Consider the following 21,314-nt stretch of genomic DNA (forward strand, 5'->3'; position numbering starts at 1 on the left):
TATAAAGTTATAGAAAACAAAATCAATGCTCTAAACTTCTGTTTGATGCCACTGTCTGCACAACCGCTTTTTGGACGGACAACTGAAGATTGCTGTTGGCCTAACTTGGCTTTAACTTAAAGTGATGATCCAGTAAATCAACAAAAGCCACACAAAATTCAAAAGAAGCAATTGACTCGTTGATTTTTGTGCCAGTCACTAGTCGAGATCCATTTTCCTATGCTAATCATCACGACGTTTGAGTGTTTTGGTGCGTGTCAAGGGACGGTGAGCACAGACGCTGGCACTCATGCAACATGTCCTAGTTGGTCCACCAATCGTATATAATAGCTGACCGAAGTAGGGGATTGTGGCTTACCGTTGCAATGACGCCCTCGTTTCCCAGTATCCCATCAAAATAATATTGATGTTGTTATTTCAACATAAACGGACTACATGGTTCCGTTACCGCACATTTGGGAAGCATCTGGAAGTGAAGGACGCATGCTTGGATGCACTTTGGAGCGTTTTGTTGTTCAGATCATTTTTACTGTCATTTCATGACTCCCCGGTGTCTTTTTCGGACTCACGTGTTGACAGCACACATAATGGAAGTCAACGTAGGGCTTTTCCCCGGTTAAACCGTTGCCCTCCTGCCCTGGCGCAAAAGAGCGAGCCAAATGTTGCACTTTTCAACAAAAGGAAGTGCCACCTGGTTTGAGATGCCACCAGATTATGTTCGAGAGAGATCATTTCTGCCCGCTTCACGCTCCGAGGCCTTCCAGCACGCTTCCTGCCGGCCTGTTCTCTGGAATGATATAATGACGTTTCCACATCCCTGATGTTCTCTGCCAGAAATATTTATACATGCATTGAGTTCATAGAAAGTGCAACAGGGAACAGCAGAGGAGCCATCTTCTCACTTAGCTCTGTGTTTGCGGTGATTCTTTTGTTCTATCCTGTCACCGCATCATTCGAGGCGTTCATAAATTAACCATTGACCGGTCATATGTTTCAGTGCGTTCGTTTCAAAGGTTGAAAGTGAAGCGGTGATTCAAATCTTTTTTTTATTTGATTGATCTGGTTATTTCAATGCAATTTTTAATGACCGAGCATTCCCACAAAATGTACTTGAATTTATTCTTTGGGAGCTCAACCTCCAAAATAGCACCATCAAAGATAATTAAATTTTTTTCCCCCTCCCACACCATATTGAAATGTGTGTTTATTCATTCTAGGCTAGCAATATCGAGAATGCATGGACTTTGGAGATCCTCGTGGATCACCAGTCTCGCCCATCATGACATGTATTAAAATCACATGACACACAACTATCATCCTCAGATGTCGGAACAGTTAAATGTTTTTCCTTGGAAAGACTGTGATGCTTGTTGTGTGTTTGGAGGAAGGGTTGGGGGTGGGGCCGGGGCAGAGGGGGAGCAGTGAAGGCATCTTTGTAAGCCTCGCAAAAGATACCAGTGTTTGCCTTAACTCGCAATTGGTGTCGAAAGGCAGCGTGTTTGGGCGGGTGTGTGTTTCAAATGTGAGGATCCTTTATTTCAAGGCTCTTTTCGATGGAGACTGAGCTCGTTTTGTGTGCTCTTTAATGGTGTGGCGATTGTGCGCTGACCTCGCAAATTGTCCAATTAAATGCACAAATGAGTTTCCTGTTCTGTTTCATTGTCATCTCGTAGACAGACTCGCACGTGTGCTCACAAACCCCGCTGTGTCTGCAGCCTTAACACGTGCGCACGAGAAGATGCAAAAAGTGATGTGACGCAAACCTGCCCATAAAAGCCATCCTGTCACTGGATTAAAACACATTTTTTTAAACTGAATATAAATGCAAGCTACGGGGAGTGGCGAGGAGATGCTCAAGAACAATCATGTCAGACAAAGAGGAAATTGGTCAGTTTAAAAAAGGCGTGAGTAATGCCGATGCCTGTTGCCATGGTGATTTGGGTCAATGAACGGTTGCTATGGTTGCCTCCCTACTTGGAATTCCGAGAAGGGGATATTTTCACGCGTGTGCAGGCTGAACTTGTGGGTGGATGAAAGTGTGTAATTATAAATGAGATGTGTGTGTGTGGGGGGGGGGGTGTGAGAGAGAGACTGTTTTTTTTTGGTCTCGAAAAATGACACTTCATGAAAATAAAACACTCTATCACCAACTGCTTGCAAAAGTTTGTATTTTTCAGTTGGTTTTTTTTTTCTTCATCAGTTCTACCAGCCCGGCAGTCGTCTTTCTAAAATCTTACAGTTCATTGATCCTCTGAGACATGAAAACATTGGAGACGTCAAGAAATTCTATATTGTGGGTCTTGTGTGGGCCTCATCTGTCATATTGTGCTCGTGAACCATTTTTGTGCCTGTATACGGGGGTAATAGCAAGTGCTCTCATCCACCTGATGTCTGTCAAATAAATAAACAAATAAAATGGGTCATTGCCCATCATAGCTTGATCTGCTGAGTCAGATCACAAATACTGACAGATTAAAAATGTAGGGATTAAATATATCCAACTGTTGGGAACACACCAAGCTTTATCACTAAACAAATATATGCATATGCACTGCTGGATTTGTTTGAAGCCAGATGGAAATGCTGCATTTCTGTTTGGACTAAGTGTTTTTTTTTTTTGTCTCTTTGTTTTATCATGCGTCCAGTCCGTCAATGTGTAACAGACACAAACCATTTCATCTCATTCATGGCTGATGCCCTGCTGCATGCGAGTATTTTTGCCGCCGGGTCCAAGCTCGACTGGTATCAGAGGCCCTGTTGTTCCTGGCCCCCCCTGTCTCTCTCGCCCTTGATCTGACGCTCATGTGGATAGGATGCCGTGTGACACATCGAGTCTGCAAGACACAGCGGACTCGGTGTGTAGACGGCAAGATATGCTCTGTGTATGTGTGTGTGTGTGTGTGTGTGTGCGCACGTGGTTACACTAATGTGAAGAGATGCAGGAAGATCTCCACGCAAGGGTCATGGACACACACAGAGTGACAGGACCAGAATAGACTATGAATGGTTGTTGGGTCTGATGAGTGTGCATGTGGCGCGAGGGCACATGAAGCTCCCCTCCCCTATTGCTGATAATGTTAGACCTTCTACTGTATGTTACCAATGGCAACAAGCATGTGCCCCCCCCCCCATTCTGACTGGGCTGGTTAGCTGCATCATCGTTCTTAAAAGCTTTAGTTTATTCCTTATACAGTCCGTCCACACGCTGATGGCGACAGCGTGAACATTGAGTATGAATGGTTGTTTTTCTATATATGCTGTAAGGTTGACAAGCGACAAGTTCAGGGTCAGAGTAGAACCGATTAGCCAACTAGTTGATGAGTTTGAAGCTACAAGTCAAGGAAGTGCTCATCACGCAATCTTGGCATCTCGTCTTCTGATTGGTCAATTGGCAGAGGACTCACGACTTGCCCGACTGCTGTCGTCAGTGGACGATAATATTTTAGTAAAAATGAGACTGGTAGCATGGTCACTTGCAAAACATGCAAGCCTCTTCAAAGTGAAATAGAAACAGCAATTTTAAAAAAAATAGTTTTTAAAATTTTGAGAGTCTGATTATAGTTGTCCTGTCTTAAAATATGCAAAGCTATGAAACTCGTGACCGGCTAGCTCGTTGAAGAGTAAAACGTGAATGGCTCCTTCTAACCGCTAACAACTACATTCAGCATAATGGTGAGTTCTATTTTTAATCATTTATTTTTGTTTGTTGAAAAAAAAATGTGCTGAAAAAAAAAATCACATTATTGTTGATGACCCCAAAAGTTTACAAAAAAAAAAGATACCTGAAGTAAGCAGTAACAGGCTTTAGCTCCCAACACCCTGAACACAATCATCAGCATAGGAAATGGATCTATTGAGGCATATATGTTTCCACACAAATAAATGATGATGCTTTGAAAAAAGATATATTTCAAAATATGCTTAGTCACAAAAATAATTAAAAACTGCTTATCTTAAATCCTCTGTCTGTCATTTTCTTTCACACCACATCGTAATTTTCAATTTGTTTCTGCCAATCCCGAGTTCTATTTTGGTCAATGCTGAATTGCTTCGAGGCTTTTGCTCTGAAAGCCACTCTACATTTATTCAGAAGTAACTGGAGCATCACATGTATTAAAGCAGAGGGGGGGGGGGCGTTTAAACTGACCATTATTACCTCTGTAGAAACTATTTTGATATTGGTCCACCCCATTCTATTTTAGCATCATTCATGATCATGCTGGAGAGTTATTTGTTCTCCTGATTTAAATCCCTCAAGTCTCTCGTGGGGCGGCGCGGTGGATCACACGTCCGCCTCACGGTGCGGAGGTGCAGGGTTCGATTCCGTAACGGTTAAATTGGAGCTGGAACCCAAACCACATTGAAGGATGCCTGCATCCGCCTCGTCTTTCAAGCTATTGGCCGCCACCTCCAGCGCACGTCTCATTGCCAGTGCGGCATGCGTGATACTTGATTTAATGAGATTATGGACCCCCACACCGAATAGCTGTTTGACATTGGACGTGTCTACTGCGAGCTATAACGGAACACCACGCAGATGTGTTTGATTCCCTGCTTGAGTGAAGAGCCGCAAGTGAGGGTTGGTTTGATGGTAGACTGTGCATATCCGCAACAGTAGTCAAGTGTAAAAACGTGCACAGACTGACACACACACACACAAAACGGACCTCCTGCGCAGACCACACACATGCTCGCCCCGCTGTGGTAGGAGCATGTTGTTCTGAGGCAAATTGGATAAACACATTTGTTTTCTCGCTGAGTGTGCCTGTGCATCGCCAAGCGATTAATTGAAAAGTCCGGGAACAAAAAGGAACTCTGTGAGTGTTCCTCTCTGGAGCAGGTGTGCGAGCATTCCAGCTTTTTTGTTCTGGAATCGTTCCGAATTAGAGCGAGACATTGAAGCGAACTTGAAATTGGAACGGCGACGAGTGCGGTCGAGTGTGTTCTTTTTCCAGTTCCGCAGGTCAGCTCCGCAATCAGGGTGTAACCCCGGTGCGATCGTGTCGCAGACGAGGCTGGCTTTGCCATTTAATGATGAGGTCATCGCCATCCTTGAAGGGTCTGGTGATATGAGGGGCTCGTTCCAGCAGCCCGTGCGGGGTGTGACGCTGAACTCTGGCTGGATCCAATCCAAATAAGCTCCTGCAGATGTTGCCATTGAGGAATTCACATAAATCCTAGCACATCTTGAATAATGCTGATATTTTTACTTTCTAGATTTTTTTCTGGAGACCTTTTTGATGTTTGCATGCGTTAGACAAAAATCGGAATGTTTTCTGACTTGTTGCATTCTGAGGTGCTTTCATCCATGAAATACTAGATGCTGACTCCGAATGAAAACCCCCGTTCCTGTTCCTGCTGCCGTTGTGTTTACTTTATGAGCGCCGAAACGAGGATCTTTAATTCCGCATGATGTCATTCATTGATTTTACAGCTGGGCCATGGCCACTTATCGTCATCATTGGGATTAACGCGCAAGTCTGCGCAACTGTAATGGATGGTGTCTGGTTGCAACCGGGTTGAAATACTGTCGACGCTACGAGGTTGGCTAAAACAGCAAACGGCGCCGTCATCGGGCAGCTTCACCATAAATTCAGTCAATTCAACACACAATTTCTTTTTGTGTGTACATAGACAGCTCTTGATCCATTAATTGATCACTCAAACACATTTGGAATGTCACATTTTGAGGTTTGACCGCCTAAGAGACTTTGATCGTTTGACAAAAAAACAAAACACGTGTGTGCGTGTGTGCGCAAGTCTATCATTATTTCACAAACTTTTGTTTATTCTTGTCTTAGGGCCGGCATTGATGATGTGGAGACAGACGTGGTGGAGATCGAGGCAAAGCTGGACAAGGTATGACTTCTTTTTTTTTTCCCCCTCCACTGTACCGGATTACTAAAACAAATATGTTTTTGTGTGACTGAATCCTAATGTTCCCCTGAAAAACTGCCATCAGTGCTTAGATGATGTGTGAGCTCTAATTGCTTTTCTTTGTATCAGGCGATTAAAACCAGATGTGCGCTGCTCCGTCCAATTGGCTCGTGCATAGCCAAACAACACCGAGTGCAGCATAGAATCATTCGCAGTCACCCGTTATTACTCTGTTGCCATTTTCTGTCCGTGTCAGTGATTTGACAATATGCCAGAATAGAATGTTTATTAATATATAGATGTGTAGCCATCGTCATAAATAATTGTCGGATTGTTTAAAAGCAAACTTGACATGCAGAGGACATGTCCTCGTGCATGATTGTCTTGCTCGATTAATATAATATAGTGCTCGATGTAAAGTGAATGTACGCGGCTAATTGTCCCCTGGGTGTCTCCGAGCTGAGGTAATGCCTCTTTTAGATAAGCAAAGACATTTTTCTGAGTCAGAATCTATTAACTACATTACATCCTGAGTGTGTTCTCATGGCAATTTAGTATGATGCCATATTTTGCGCTATGATTTGTCAACAGAGGAACGTAACTTTATTAATCTCTTATTTGTGTTTAAATAATGACAAACTACAGCATTATGGTGTAAAATACACACTCTCTTGCTCTGTGGAGCAGCCAAAGGTCCGGCCGCTGGTATGACTTTTTTAAGACGAGCGGCAGCCAGAAAAGCGGAAGCTAGCAAGACGAATCTCTGTTCTCACCCACCACCATTTTAGTTATTTTTTTATTAACTTAAGCTGAACTTTAAGCACATGAGAGTTGACGACCAAACATCTTAATTCATTCGATCCCTCTCGAGTTGGACCATTATATAGTGTCGCAGTTCTTTTGAGTCCCGACTTTGAATTTGGTCTTTGAGATAAAGTGTGCAGTTAACCTCAGGGTCATCAATGGTTCTGCAATTAAATTAGCAGGCTGGTGGGTCACACATTCCCATCCGCCCACTCACAAAAATTACCCTCCCAAGTACCTTGGGACCTTCTGTTGAACTTTGAATGATGATCTGAGTCACCCCTGGGGGGCAGGGGTGGGGGGGTGGGGGGGTTCCATTCCGGTCATTTGTTCTGGCAGCAGGAGGTCCTCGCACTGGTTTGACGGGATGTCCTCACACTGCCTCAGGCGGTATTCTGACAGCACAAAAATTGAAATGAGAAAAATATACACATATACTATCGATGAACAACACTTCACACCCTCATTTATACCTGTGGACACTTTAGAGCACAGGTGTCAAAGTCAAGGCCCAGGGGCCAGTTCCGGCCCCCCACCTCATTTTATGTGGCCCGCGGGAGTAAATCATGTGTGTCAACTATCATGATTCTTGCTGAAATCTGTACCGAAATGTCAAATTGTCGTGGGTAATAAATAACGTTGAGATTTTGCACCAGTTTCTGAGGGAAGCCATAACTCCGAAGTGGCACGCGACAAAAAAAACGAGTTTGACACCCTGCTTTAGAGTCTTCATGAATGGAGAAATCCTGAACTGTAGAACTCTCACCGCCGCGCTAACCACTCGGTCCACCGTGCTGCCTTTCTTTGCAACATGTACTTTGTATTTAAAGCACAGCAGTGATTCTCTTACAAACTTGTCCCGTGATCCTTTAAGTCTTACGGAAGTTCTCAATCGTGCTCCTCAAGAACGATCAGCCTCTAGTTTTTGGGCAATGTTCTGTTCGCGCAGTGGGGGGCAAGCCCTGTCACGAAACGCCAAATCTGTGAGTAACTGCCCGCCCATTAAAGCTTTGTAATTGCATATGGATGCCGCCATATGTCACCAAAGCACTGCTGTTATTTAAGACAAGGCTTTGACCTGATCGCAGAATCAGCAAATAGATGAGTTTAAAAAAATTCTTGAATGACAGTGGATAGGTTCCAGAAAAAATCACAAATAGGAGAATTGGCGAACAATAAACAGCAAATACCCAGGGGTTCACTGTATGCCTTTTTTTTTTTTCCGGTCAATTAACCCAACCTATTTGGTCTTATTTGAGCAGATGTAGCAATGCGATTCCCAAGTGGAGCCCCTGTGGTTCTTTCGGCCCATTTGTTGACAAGCTGACACATATATGTGCCTGTAATGGCCATGCTCAGACCCCGGGGGCTCAGTGCAGCACACGATGAGATCACTTGCCTCCCGTCAGCCACCTCACTGACAGATATGTTGTGAAAGAGCAGGCCAGGAATCGCTGTTGTGTGGATTCAGACATAAGCAACGACCAATGTACATTTAATTTTAATGCATTATGTCTGATGCTCACTTGGCTTATGTATATACATGTAAGGGCTAATTAGGCATTCCGACTTACATAGTATCTTACCAGTAATTCCGTGACCGGCCATTGCTTACTTCTCTGTGAGCAGCCACGAAACTACAGCACATTAGGCATTGCCTGATGCTGACGAGCTTTTGCACTACATGAGATGATTAAAAGGTTTTATTGACTCCCTCTTCTGCATAGATTTCAAGTTCCCGGCAACGCACTCTTTCCAAGTGCTGTAGACGGTGCCATTCTGCCGCGTCATATTATCCGCAAAGTGGGAATGCATCGTTTTCACACAGCACTCTTGAGCTGTCTGCACCCCATAATTTACATGTTTACACCCTCAAAGACGGCTCACTTCTTTGCGACTTAGCATGTGATGGGAAAATTTTGCTGAGTTACTTTACTGCCTGAATTCCTAGTCTGGAATTACCTAATCGACAGCTTTTGTTGAGAGGGTTGCTTTTTTTTGTTTTGCCTCTCCAACCCCCTTCAAATAAAACCAACAAAAAAAACCCCATGACATTATTTCTGTTATTTGTCAAAAGTGACATCACCGCGCTTAAATGAGTACGTGTAATGCCTTCCGTTGCTTGAAGAAATAAATCATAGTCAACGAGTAACACCAATTCAGTTTTACTTTTGTTCAGCCATAACATTTTAATAATTAGGGAGTTAAAAAAGTGAAAACAAACTGCTCCCAAACAAAATAAATAAATAAAGGGGACACTTGGAGTTACGTTGTGCTGTTTAATTGTTCCCTTTTTTTCTGAGCAGTATATTATTAAAACCAAACAATCTAGATAAAGTAACTAATACTATGTGTTCAGTTTGCCGGATGTGAATTCCACAAATGAAGAAAAAAAAAACCCACTTTTGAGTGAAAAAAATGAGTTGGCAAAGAAACAACTTGAGTGACCCAGTACGCTTGTAAATATTTAGGAGTGTTTCTTTGGCCAGTCTCCGTCTTTCAAATGACAAGCACAAGTGAGTGCCTTCAAAGAATGTTAGATGGAATGTGCAGGATGTTGAGCATGGACTGTTTACACTTAAGGCGATCATCCCTCACTATTGTGCAACGGTCTAAAAATGCCATTCGTGTGAAATTTGTGTGTAATCTAAATATATGCCGGTACCTGGAAGAAAAAGGATTCAGTTGTGCCATGTGACGATGTATTCTTGCACCACTGCGCAAACCAGTTGATGTCGGCACCCCTTGTATGTAATAGCGCCATCTTGAGTCAATTGCTTGAAAACAAATAACATACCCATGTGTGGATTGAAAACATAACATTCTGGACCAGGGATGTCAAACTCATTTTTGTCGCGGGCCACTTTTTAGTTACGTGTTCGCTCGGAGGGCCGTTATGACAGTGAAACCACAAAAACGTTTAATTTTATTATCACATTCTTAATTTTATAGGTAACAAAATGATTCAAAATCTCAATTTCATTTATTACACATCACAATTTGACATGTTTTTAGCAAGGATCATGCCATTTGACACGCATGATCTTCTTTCGGGGGGCCACATGAAATGATGTGGTGGGCCGGATCTGGCCCGAGGGCCTTGAGTTTGACACCTGTGTTCTCGACCAATCATCTAGATTTGTGAGAAAAAAAAAGGAATAAATGAAATGCTGGCCAACAGTGACACTATGTGATTTGGGTTGCGCCAGAGTCTTTGTCTGCGCTGGCCACAACACAGGTGTGTGTTTTCTTTGTAACTGCCAGTCTACCTAAGCTTTGTTTGATTTATGTAACCAGTGTGACTATTATTATCATCCCTGTGTCGCATTGTGTAAAGCGGGGAATTTTTAAATTAAATAGAACGCATCCTTGGTGTTGTTTTTTTTTTTTTGTCCACTTTTGGATCTGCTCCCTTCAGCTGGTGAAGCTGTGCAGCGGGATGATCGAGGCCGGCAGGGCCTACGTCAGCGCCAACAAGCTCTTTGTCAACGGCATCAAGGACCTGTCTCAGCAGTGCAAGAAAGAAGAGATGGTATCGGTGAGTGAGCACACGTCGCTTCTGTCGCCATGTCGGACACACGCAAACATACAAACTACGAATGTAGGTCGGGGTCACCTTCTCATCTATCTGACTCAAACAGGACATTCCGGCGGTTCCCCACATGAATCAAACAAGCAGAGCTCCATAAACAATATTGTCTAGACAAGGAGCCGTCCAGCTGTCGTAAGCGTGACACGCAACCGCATACGGACGGGAGATGTTCGTGCTTACACGGCTGAAAAACGCCGCCTGCGTTTTAGGAAAACATTTGGAGGGTCGGGGGTGCTTCGATGACTTTAGCCTTATCGCTGCCGTGAGCCTTAAATCAGTTACTTGCTTCGTATACTGTACATTAAAATGCGGGAATGTGCTTGTGTATGCAGGATTGCCTTGAGAAATGTGGCGAAAGCCTCCAGGAGATCGTCAACTACCATATGGTGAGAACTGAATTTCAAATTCAACACGCTTCAGCCGTATACTAAGCCCTACTCTCAACATTCATATAATATTGCACCCAAAGTCGGAATGATCAACATGAAGCAGCGTTTTGTCTCCTATCCCCCAAAAGGGCAGCCAGTACAGAGACATCCACTTCCGCTTAAAACACTTTATGTACACACACACAAACACACACAGAGTTGGAGTTGTGACATTATTCAGTGACAGTGGATGTGTGTGCACATGTGTCTGATTCAAACCACATGTTTCGCTCGTTGTGTAAAATAACTAAAATGTAACTATTGCACACACATGCTTTAAAACACATGCACACAATCATATTCTGGACTTTTTGGCATGACTCAGGGGTCAGGATGGAAGAAATATGTCTTTGTGGGAATTGTGTTACCTATTTCTTGCGTATGGGGCGGCATGGCTCAGTGGTAGAGTGGTGGTTTCCCAAACCGCAGGTTGGTGGCTTGATCTCCGGCTATTGCCACCATGTCCCAAGCGTCCTTGGGCAAGATGCTGAACCCCCAGTTGCTCCTGATGCTGCGTCATCAGTAGGTGAATGTGGTAACAGTGTAAAGCCCATTTACCATTGAAAATGCAGTTACAAGAATTACTTAGATGACAGATTGTCATCATCCTCTGGTGTTGACATTGATAATATGCGGAATTAACATGCCCGACAAACGTTGCAGTGGATAGGATAGGAACCAGATATGCCGATTCGTCTGAATTGTTGATAACAATGACAGTGCCTTGTATGTGGCTCGGCATACGGCTACTTGCATTCACGAGCTTCCCTTTTTTTGATGTTTTAAACCTGCGGGAGGCTTTTATCTTCTGCTTTTTTTCTTCTCATTTACTAATGCACTTCCGCATCTCGTGTGCTCTTTGTTACCTCTTGAATTAGTGACAATGTTCTGTCCTTGGGAGCTTCTGATTTTAGCGTAGTGTTGCTAGCTCAACTCAAAAACCCAAACTTCCGTAAGTAGACAAATAACAATGACAATAAACGATTGTCTTACATTTGTCCCACTGTATCTCTCTTCTCTTTGACTCAATTTCCTTTGCTCCCTAAGGGTCAATCCAGTTTGACCTCTCTAGGCTTTTCAAATCAACTCAATGTGCGCTGAACACAAGAGGATCCATCAGCTCAGTTAGATTTAATCGCTCTTTCTGTTTGCTGTAACATTGGATTTAATGGGGTTGGTGGTGTCATAAATACGCTGATCGTCGTTTTCAAGACCCTCGAATCACGCTACGGCACGCCCTCTTAGTTAACATGTAACAGCTAGACTCAATATGTGTTGTAGATATCCGATGAATAGTCAAACTTTAGTTTAAGCGTGAAACGGGTTGTTTGTCAAATCTATCTTGAAAGCATATTTTTCAATATTTTGTGGTAACATATTATTAACCCGCTAGGGTGATCTATACTGTTTGGATTTAACTTCACTGTGTTTTAATTTTTTAATTTTATTTTTTTTACTGCAAAGATGAGTGACTAAGTACAATCCAGATGGCCGACTTTGTGGTTGATCCTTTTTGCCCTTTTTTTGTAGAAGTTGAGGAACTGACTGAATTTTCATAGTTATTGCCACCCCCCCCCCAAAAAACAACTTTATGAATTCTACTCATTTGTCTATTTGAACAGATGGTATATGCTTGTCAGCAGCTGTTGCGTATCCTTGGACCGCTGCCTGTCGTCCGCAGAAATAAGCAGGGAGGGTCTCTGAACGTGACACGAGTGTTTTGAGTCAACGCGAATTCACATGACGATATGTGGGGGTCACGCCCAGCAGGACACCATAATCCAAAACAGGTTTGGGTGGAACTTTTGGATTAGTGGCCCGATGGAGCTGCTTTAGATTTCTGAGTGGGCTGGCAACCTCACCACTGTGGAAAGTACCAAGCATTCCCATCACGGTACTAATCGTCCTCTCGCTTGAATTTATATTGCCAGACAATAGAATAACAACCTATTTGCTGACCTCCGTAAGAAAAACAGGAAGAGACATTTGAAGTAAACACAAGCGATCCAGGACAACACGTAAAATTGGATCTTATTTGGTAAACAGAGGTTGTTTTGTCAAGCGCTTCGAACCGCCCCAACACATAAAGCTTAGCTTGTTGACTGGGGTTGTCCATTGCAACAGTCACCCAGTAATGCTGTTTTCCCACCATTTGCAACATTTCTCTCTGCAGTTATCAAGGTTAGTGTTTTGATTTTTCATGAGGACTAAACTGTAATCAGCATTCATTCATTGTCCGAACCGCTTGATCCTCACTAGGGTCGCGGGGGGTGCTGGAGCCTATCCCAGCTGTCTTCGGGCAGTAGGCAGGGGACACCCCGAATCGGTTGCCAGCCAATCGCAGGGCACACAGAGACGAACAACCATCCACACTCACATTCACACCTAGGGACAATTTAGAGCGTTCAATCAGCCTGCCATGCATGTTTTTGGAATGTGGGAGGAAACCGGAGCACCCGGAGAAAACCCACGCAGGCCCGGGGAGAACATGCAAACTCCACACAGGGAGGCCGGAGCTGGAATCGAACCCGGTACCTCTGCACTGTGAAGTCGACGTGCTAACCACTGGACTACCGGGCCGCCCTGTAATCAGCATTTCTAATGATATTGTGCCGATCTTGTCCACGAATGTGATGTGTAATTCCACTAAATCTAACAGTGAGTAGTATTGGTATTAAGACATAAATTCACCAGCCGCAATACTAAGTACACTTGCGCAATGTAATGGAATCCAATAAAAGTGCACCTTTTAAGATAAGAATGCCTTGGTGTGATCGGCACTGTCATGGGAGTACAGTATTACTTCAACGATATGCTTGTTCTTGTAGATGTGAATAACTGCACTGCTTTATCCTGAGAGGCTCGCCATTAAATCTTTTGCTCCTTCATTCAGCGTAAACATAAGGGAAACACCTTAGTGTGATGCAAACAACTGTCTGTTACTCGTCTGAACCGCTTGCACAGACACTCCTTACATATGTTTGAACTCTCCCGTGTCTATCAATGTGCCTTCATCTTCTTCACGTTTCCTCCCACGAAACATGCATCGTCACTTCCAAGGGCTACAAGTTTAGATCGCCATCTTGTGGTAGACCGATAAACTACAGCTTGTACTGTACCCCCTCATGACGTCAAGTCAGTACAAATATATTGCAGTGTTTACCAACCGGGAAAACCCCCAAACATGATTTACACGATAAAAATGTCAATGCATTAAAAAAAAAAGAGAAAAAATGTATGAATACTAAAATAATGACTGTCTTGTCTCAAGTTACTCACAAATAAACGTGTGGTTTGGGCCAGTTTATTTGAACACAAATCTACCGCTCTTTTTTTTGTAACTGGCAACAGGTAGATACACAGGTTAATTGTACTGTATTTAGTCAGTATGATAGTACCTGGAGAAGTAATTATTATTGAAGTGGTACTTGGTGTGAGAATCATGTCTCTGTCTTGTTTTTCCACAGATTTTGTTCGACCAGGCTCAGAGGTCAATCAAGCAGCAGCTTCATGCTTTCATTAAAGAGTAAGTCTTCTATAGATTGGATTTTTCTATTTCGGAGCTTCCTTCTTGGCCTAAATGATGCATATAGTACGTTTCCATGTCTTTTAAGTTTCATAAGGAGGATAAATGATATGAAAAATGCATGGGTGACACCTTATGAAAGTGAAAAGCCTCCAACGACTCAAGTGTGCCATGTTTCCCCAAAAGTGACGTGCGCAAGTTCAAGGATACCAAGAAGCAGTTTGATCGCGTGCGAGAGGACATGGAGCTGGCTCAGGTGAAGAATGCCCAGGCCCCCAGGAACAAGGTCCATGAGGCGGAGGAGGCCACGCAAGCTCTGGTCCTCAGCCGCAAAGCCTTCAGGCACCTTGCCCTGGACTATGTCCTGCAGGTGGGCCACATGCACGCTGGCATACAAAAAATGTCCACAAGGGAGCGCTAATGCTCCACAGCTACTCAACCTCATTTCATGAATTTCTGGCACTTTTTAATTGTAGTAAAAAAAAAAAAAAATGAAACCATTAAACTAAATGAGCTGCATTAATTAAAGTGCTGTGTTCTTTTCTTGACAGATTAATGTGCTTCAGGCCAGAAAGAAGTTTGAAATCCTGGATGCGGTGAGAAACTCACATTTATCTCCCTCGGTTTCACATGAGCATACTGGTACAACTCCTCCAATGTACATGTTTTTGGAAATGACAACAGAATGCTTCTCAACCTGTGCAGATGCTGTCTTTCATGCGTGCGCAGTACACTCTTTTCCAACAAGGTTTCAACATTCTGGATGAGATTGACCCCTACATGAAAAAGTTGGCTGCCCAGGTGAGGAAAACCACCAACATGCCAAATAAACAGAACTCCTTTGGTTTAGCCAGCCTGCCTCTATGACTGGTTTTAATCTGCTCCCTCCAGATGTCAGAGCATCTGCTAGTTCTTTCAAGTTTCACCATTAATGTGGCTCCCATTTCCATGGACCATGGTCTGATTTGCTCCGCTTCTACTCTTGCTTTGTGCAGCTGGATCAACTCGTCATCGACTCAGCAGTGGAGAAGAGGGAGTTGGAGCATAAGCATGCCCTCATCCAGCAAAGGGTGAGAGAAGAACACGTTCTGAACTTCCTTGCTGCATCATATCAAATTTGTTGTTATTGTTGTAATTTTTACAATCACGTGCCGATTTGCTGATTTTTCTGTTAAATATGGTCACAAGGTGTGTGTTTAAATGCAGTTCAAGTATTATTACATTTATTAACTCATTCAGTACCAGCCAATTATGGACCAAGCCTGAAAAGACGTTTAAAAACGTCTTTGGGGGTGAATGAGTGAAGTACTTAGGGCTTCAACAATAAGCTTAAGTGACGTCAGACATAACTTGGTCTGGATCTCTTTCCTCGGAAGCGCCAAGTACTCATCATTTATCCGCGTGCTGCATTTCCATCCCATTTGTTCTTTTTCAACTCATTGGTCAACTCGAAACAGAAAAGCGTCTCACACGGTGGTGGTTTGATGTATTTTATGGGTGAGGCTGCCGAATAAAAGCCCTTCTTTTCTTTGCGATGCCTCACAAAGATAATCCATCTGTTGGACCAGTAGGTTTTCTGCCTGACTTGGCGCATCCCTCTGATCAAAGTAGCTGCCAAGCGAAGGCTTCTTCGCCAGATTTGGTGAACATGGCTGCTTCTGGCCTTCGTCTAAGCTCAAACAACAACGGTGCTCAACACAACGCCATAAAAGCAGGAGTTCAGAACATTCGGCGAGACATTCTCCCATTACATTGTGAACATTTTACATGATTCATGTGGAAAACCTGCCACTTCGTTCTTCGGTACACTACAGGCAAACTTTATGGCAGTTGCAAGAGTGTTTTAAAATGATCATTTCGGTGTGTAAAAAAAAAATCGAAATGTAATCTAATGCAATGTGTGTGTTTCTCTCCCTTTGCCTTCAACCGGTCCGATTCCTCTTCAGACTCTGATGCAGGTGAGTTTGTTTTGACCACACGCTAAACACATCCATTGTGTATCGGGACATGAATCACTTCAGACGTTTCAGACAGATGGATAAGACATTTTAGTGCTTACCTTTGTGCAACCGTTTCATGAGTGTCTGAGGGAATTTGAGATAAGTCAATGTGATGAATGTGTACTTTTGTGTCACATTTCCAATGAAACGCTCTTTAGGATGATGATTGTTTGGCAACAGGATTTCACCGAACATGTGTGCATGTCTGTGTCTGCTTGGCCGGTCGACCTCTTTTGGTTGAGTGTGTGTGTGTGTGTGTGTGTGTGTGTGTGTGTGTGTGTGTGTGTGTGTGTGTGTGTGTGTGTGTGTGTGTGTGTGTGTGTGTGTGTGTGTATATGTTTCTCTCTTGCGCAGTCTCACACCAGCACAAACATAAACACACCATCTGCAACAAACCCATTCATTCAGGTTTATGGTCATCACTCGGTGGCTCCCTCCATAAACTTGCTCTGAATAGATCAGTCACTCAATCTGTTCCGCATTGATTAACAACTACCAACACACACACACACACACACTCAATTATGTCTTTGTAATGACAATTTTTTGACCGACTGCATTTCCTATAACTCTCACAATGACGGTAAAGTGACTGATAGGGACCATATTATATTAAAGTCTTTCCCAACTTTTGTTGAGCCCAGACACCCATTTTATGTGTGAAAAATGGAATCGCACCAAGCCAAAATGGAACAAAATGGACAGTATGAATACTGAAAGGATGGTCGTCTCATATTTAATTGAACACAAAGCTGCAGAAAGCCATGACTTAAACTGTTGCATAATTGACAGCCGGTGGATTGTACCTTCTGCCGTCTAGTGGAAGCACATTTAATTGTTCTGCCTGTGTTGTTTGCTTGCATTGATAGCCAAATATTGATTTATTAATGATAATAAATATGTTTGCAGCAAATTAAGTTGAACTCTCACAGCACACTAGTGTGCCACAGCACCCTCGTTTCTCATCACTGTATTCAGAGATACTGGAATTATCTAAGCTTTCATTTACAAAGACATATTTAGGCTCTGGGCGGCCCGGTAGTCCAGTGGTTAGCACGTCGACTTTGCAGTGCAGAGGTACCGGGTTCAATTCCAGCTCCAGCCTCCCTGTGTGGAGTTTGCATGTTCTCCCCGGGCCTGCGTGGGTTTTCTCTGGGTGCTCCGGTTTCCTCCCACATTCCAAAAAAAACATGCATGGCAGGCTGATTGAACACACTAAATTGTCCCTAGGTGTGAGTGTGAGCGCGCATGGTTGTTCGTCTCTGTGTGCCCTGCGATTGGCTGGCAACCGATTCAGGGTGTCCCCCGCCTACTGCCCGAAGACGGCTGGGATAGGCTCCAGCACCCCCCCGCGACCCTAGTGTGGATTAAGCGGTTCGGAAAATGGATGGATGGATATTTAGGCTCCATTTCGTGCACTGTGTGCAGCGCAACTTTGCACCACAAAGAGGTTAGCACAGGCCGGCGGATCAAACAGAGGACGGGCTGCGCCACTGTAGTAGTGTTTACAGCTCACTACACTCACTATCAATCAAAGGGGATCGTCTCATTCCTCTTAAATTTGGTGCACTCACAGTCCGGCATGGCATCATGGCACCATTCTCGATGCGTAATCGCCATGATCCTGACGCGAGTAAGAGCATCGTCACTGCTCTTGCTTTGATGTGGCAACTAAAAACATAAGTGTGTATTAATTGAACACAGAATGAGCTGGTAATAACGGCTGGCAACTTAAATATGTTGGTGGGGCTCAGTATCTGTCTGCCTGCCCCCCCCCCCCATCGACCAACTTCACAGAAATCTATTTAGAACAGCGGTTGAACCTGCGCCAAGTCTTAGACTAGCATGGCTTTCCGCCACCAAATTGTCACTCCGCCAGGCACACCTCCAAATTTGCTGCGGTGGAACGCCCATCTTGGCACGGACCATTCGGCCAAATCGGCAGACATCCACAGCGAGCCTTCCACTGGCACCAAAAAATCTGATTCTGCCAGCTGCAGATGCGCTGGCTCTGAAAACCGAGCTCATTGTGTCAGGGGAGTATTTTCCTTTTATGCTGTTCTTCTAAAAAGGTGGCAGTTCTTGTTACAGATGCTATTTCTCGTCGCATATTTGACAGTGCTTAAATCCCCTCCTTGTTGGTTGTTGTTGGTTTACAGGCTTAGTTATTGTTATGCGTGATTGTTGATTTTCTTAATATTATTGTTTTTTTTTCTTCCCAAGTGATCAATCGGATTGTCCGCCGAAAGAGCCGCTTCGAGCTGAGTTGTCAGAGTGAACGATAATGCAAAACCTAATCCCGATAAACCTCACAGATTGGGATTATGTCAGAGGCCGGAATGGGACTGTTACTCTGAGTAGTAGCGCATCTGGCCTGACTCTGATTTGGGTCCGTGGTTTTGGGCTGAGTAAATACTGGGCCACCAACGAGAGGACAGGAGGTCACTGGAGATTGGAGAGATGTGACTGTGCACCAGTCTAGCCGTAACCCACTTCTTCTCCTAGCCAAACGCAACAGATGGTATTAGCACATATGCGTGTGAGGGTGAGTGTAAGGGCAAGTGAATAATAGTCAACGGTCCGGTGGCATTTTTATACGAGGAAATGTGGAGCTGTACTAACCGCTTAAATCAGCTACGTATCGGAGTACCGTACCATTTCCTTGTCTGATGGGTTTTTTTTCTTTTCCACTGGTGCTCGTACAAACCACACAGATAAGAGCAATGCAACAGAAATAACATTGTTTTTTTTAAAGTCTAGAAGATGCAGCAAGCCGGAGCAATAGAATCTGGTTTTTCCATGCAGCCATTTGTTGTGCGGAAAAGGTAACGAGGCTCAATCCCAAGTGACTCATAGGGCTGTGAAGAAGTTGCCATGTGCCAGACGCGCCCACTCGGCTGTTTCAAAGATACGCTGGGCCGACGATGTTGTGTGCCAAGACATAATTAAGCAATCAGAAATGGCTTCAAAAATAACAGTCAAATTTCACACGACTTTTTCTACCCCTGTTTTCAATACACCAACGTTCATTATTTTCAGTAGTTCTGTCCAGATGACACACAGGTGTCAAACACCAGGCCCAGGGGACAGATCTGGCCCGCCACATTCTTTTATGTGGCAAATTGCTTTCAGGTTGAATATTATTGAGGTCTTATCGCAAACCAACCTCCACTGAATTGAACAGCGTACAAACAAACAATTTTTCTTCAAAGTTTAGTCATTTTGCTGTGTGCGCGCTGACGCCTTGAAACATTTATCTGGTTTCACGGTGAAAAAGGCTCTCAACCACAATGTGGCCTGCGACAAAAATTCCTTTCACATCCTCAAACACTCGTACAGGAGAAAACATCTGCCAAAAGAAATGGAAGAAAAGCAGCAGAGAATGTCCGCCATGAGCCATTGTAAGACATTGGCCCCCATAAAGCGAAACCTGCAGGAAGCCACGAGACAGCCGACTTTGTGAATACTCGATGCAAGCTATTATTTTGTGATGTGGTGTATAAAAGAAGTGAGCTGAAGTACAATGTCAGTTGAAAACGGGGTGGCAGGTGAGGGAATGCTGACAAAAAGAATATAGCCTTCAAGCTATTCCCCCCCCCCTTTTTTTTTTTTGCTGCTTGTTCCTCCCATTTGTTATAAACTCCTCCCTGCTGTCCTTTCACTGGCATCTTTTGTGCAGCGGTGACTTCATTGTGGCTCCCAGGGGATTGTTGCCTCAATTTGCCATACCTCCATTTTTCCAGCTTTTTAACTTTGTTGCCAATGCGAGGCAGTTTGCAAAAAAAAAATGTTTTGATTAAAATGAGGGAAAGTAATTTTAGGCATGTGAAAGGCTAAAAATCCACTCAAAGGTCGCAGTGTTAGGCACACTGAATGATACAAATACAAATATATGCGATCACCTGAAGTTTAAATTAAGTCGCCACAAAGCAGTTCTTCACCATTGCAAAGAGCGACAAGAATAACTTGCTGGCCTTGTAGCATAATTGCCTTGAATTAATTTTGAAAGAGTCCAGTTGCCTCAATTCAACTTTTCTGGATTTCGATGATTTAGAATTCTGAGAATACCCACAGACGGAAAGAAAAACTAAATTCTTTAGCAAGCATGTTTTTTTTGTTTTGTTTTTTGTATTGATATTGTGACAATAACTTAAAAATGACATGCAGTTTTGCCATTAGGCTAATTAGGCCCGGGGTGTCCAAATATGCTGTCCTGCACGTTTTCGATACTTCCCGCCTTCGACACACCGGATTCAAATGATCAGCTCATCAGCAAACTCCGAGAGCAATCCTTGAGCCACTTGTGTGCTGCGTTCTTCAAGTCTGCGGCTGATTTAAGGAGGGAAGCGGGGGCTCCACGCCGGTGCAGGGGGAGCCATAATGTCAGCTTGATTAGGCAGGAACAGTTGTCACATCCACAGATGGAAAGCCAATGGAAAGCCGACTCCTCCATAAAAGTGAGGATGTCGCCGCAGGCTTGACAAAGGGAGGTGCGGCCGAGCGATGAAATGTTTGATCCACTTATCCGGCAGCCGCGGCGGGGTCACGGGAGCACCAGGACCTCACAGCTGTATGGAAATGAGCACCCGTGTCACTTGCAGAAGGCGGGGCAGCGTGCAGACCAGCACGTGGTAGTGGAGATACAGCACGAGTGGCCTACTATTATTCTCGATCGAGAGCTTTGCACTTGTTGACGACATGCGAGATATGGCGGAGATGCTCTTCTCTCCTCCACATTCATTTATTCATTCATTTTATTTCATTTAACTTGTTTTGAACATGCTGTTGGATGTCAGTGTGGTAAAGATGAAGATACTCGGACGGTTGAGCTATCCACTGGTGAGGAAAGTTGTTATTTCCTTTCGCTTGGCGTAGTGGGAGTGGGAGAATTACAAAACTCGTTCGGTTGACACTTGCTTCACCTGCACTTGGGGTAAATATCGGTACATCTGTGTTTACTTGTTTTGTTCCGTCTATGTCCTAGCTGTCCATTGCATTGGGTTATTCAAATCTTAACTTTATCTGTATTTATTAAAAATAAAAAATAAAAATACCAGCAACTTCTGAATCTGCAATTGCGCAATAAA

At 43.8% G+C, this 21,314-nt stretch overlaps 1 protein-coding gene across 6 annotated transcripts in view; it reads left to right on the forward strand.

Moving 5' to 3' along the window:
- The window catches only part of acap3b (ArfGAP with coiled-coil, ankyrin repeat and PH domains 3b), a 49,165-nt gene that overhangs the window by 16,051 nt on the left and 11,800 nt on the right, over positions 1 to 21,314 (forward strand). For all 6 annotated transcript variants that reach the window (XR_015101574.1, XM_086117342.1, XM_086117343.1 and 3 more), the window contains exons 2-10: positions 5,802 to 5,859; positions 10,100 to 10,219; positions 10,606 to 10,659; positions 14,169 to 14,227; positions 14,414 to 14,597; positions 14,779 to 14,823; positions 14,933 to 15,028; positions 15,223 to 15,297; positions 16,174 to 16,185. Coding sequence is in view for 5 of the 6 variants with exons in the window: in XM_086117342.1 (XP_085973468.1) it covers positions 5,802 to 5,859; positions 10,100 to 10,219; positions 10,606 to 10,659; positions 14,169 to 14,227; positions 14,414 to 14,597; positions 14,779 to 14,823; positions 14,933 to 15,028; positions 15,223 to 15,297; positions 16,174 to 16,185 (703 nt within the window). In the remaining variant the exon portion in view is untranslated. The remainder of the gene's footprint in view (positions 1 to 5,801; positions 5,860 to 10,099; positions 10,220 to 10,605; positions 10,660 to 14,168; positions 14,228 to 14,413; positions 14,598 to 14,778; positions 14,824 to 14,932; positions 15,029 to 15,222; positions 15,298 to 16,173; positions 16,186 to 21,314) is intronic.

Source organism: Hippocampus guttulatus, chromosome 8, assembly GCF_054856545.1.
Source record: "Hippocampus guttulatus isolate MCC_2025c chromosome 8, RoL_Hgut_1.0, whole genome shotgun sequence".
In the NCBI taxonomy this organism is placed as follows: Eukaryota; Metazoa; Chordata; class Actinopteri; order Syngnathiformes; family Syngnathidae; genus Hippocampus; species Hippocampus guttulatus.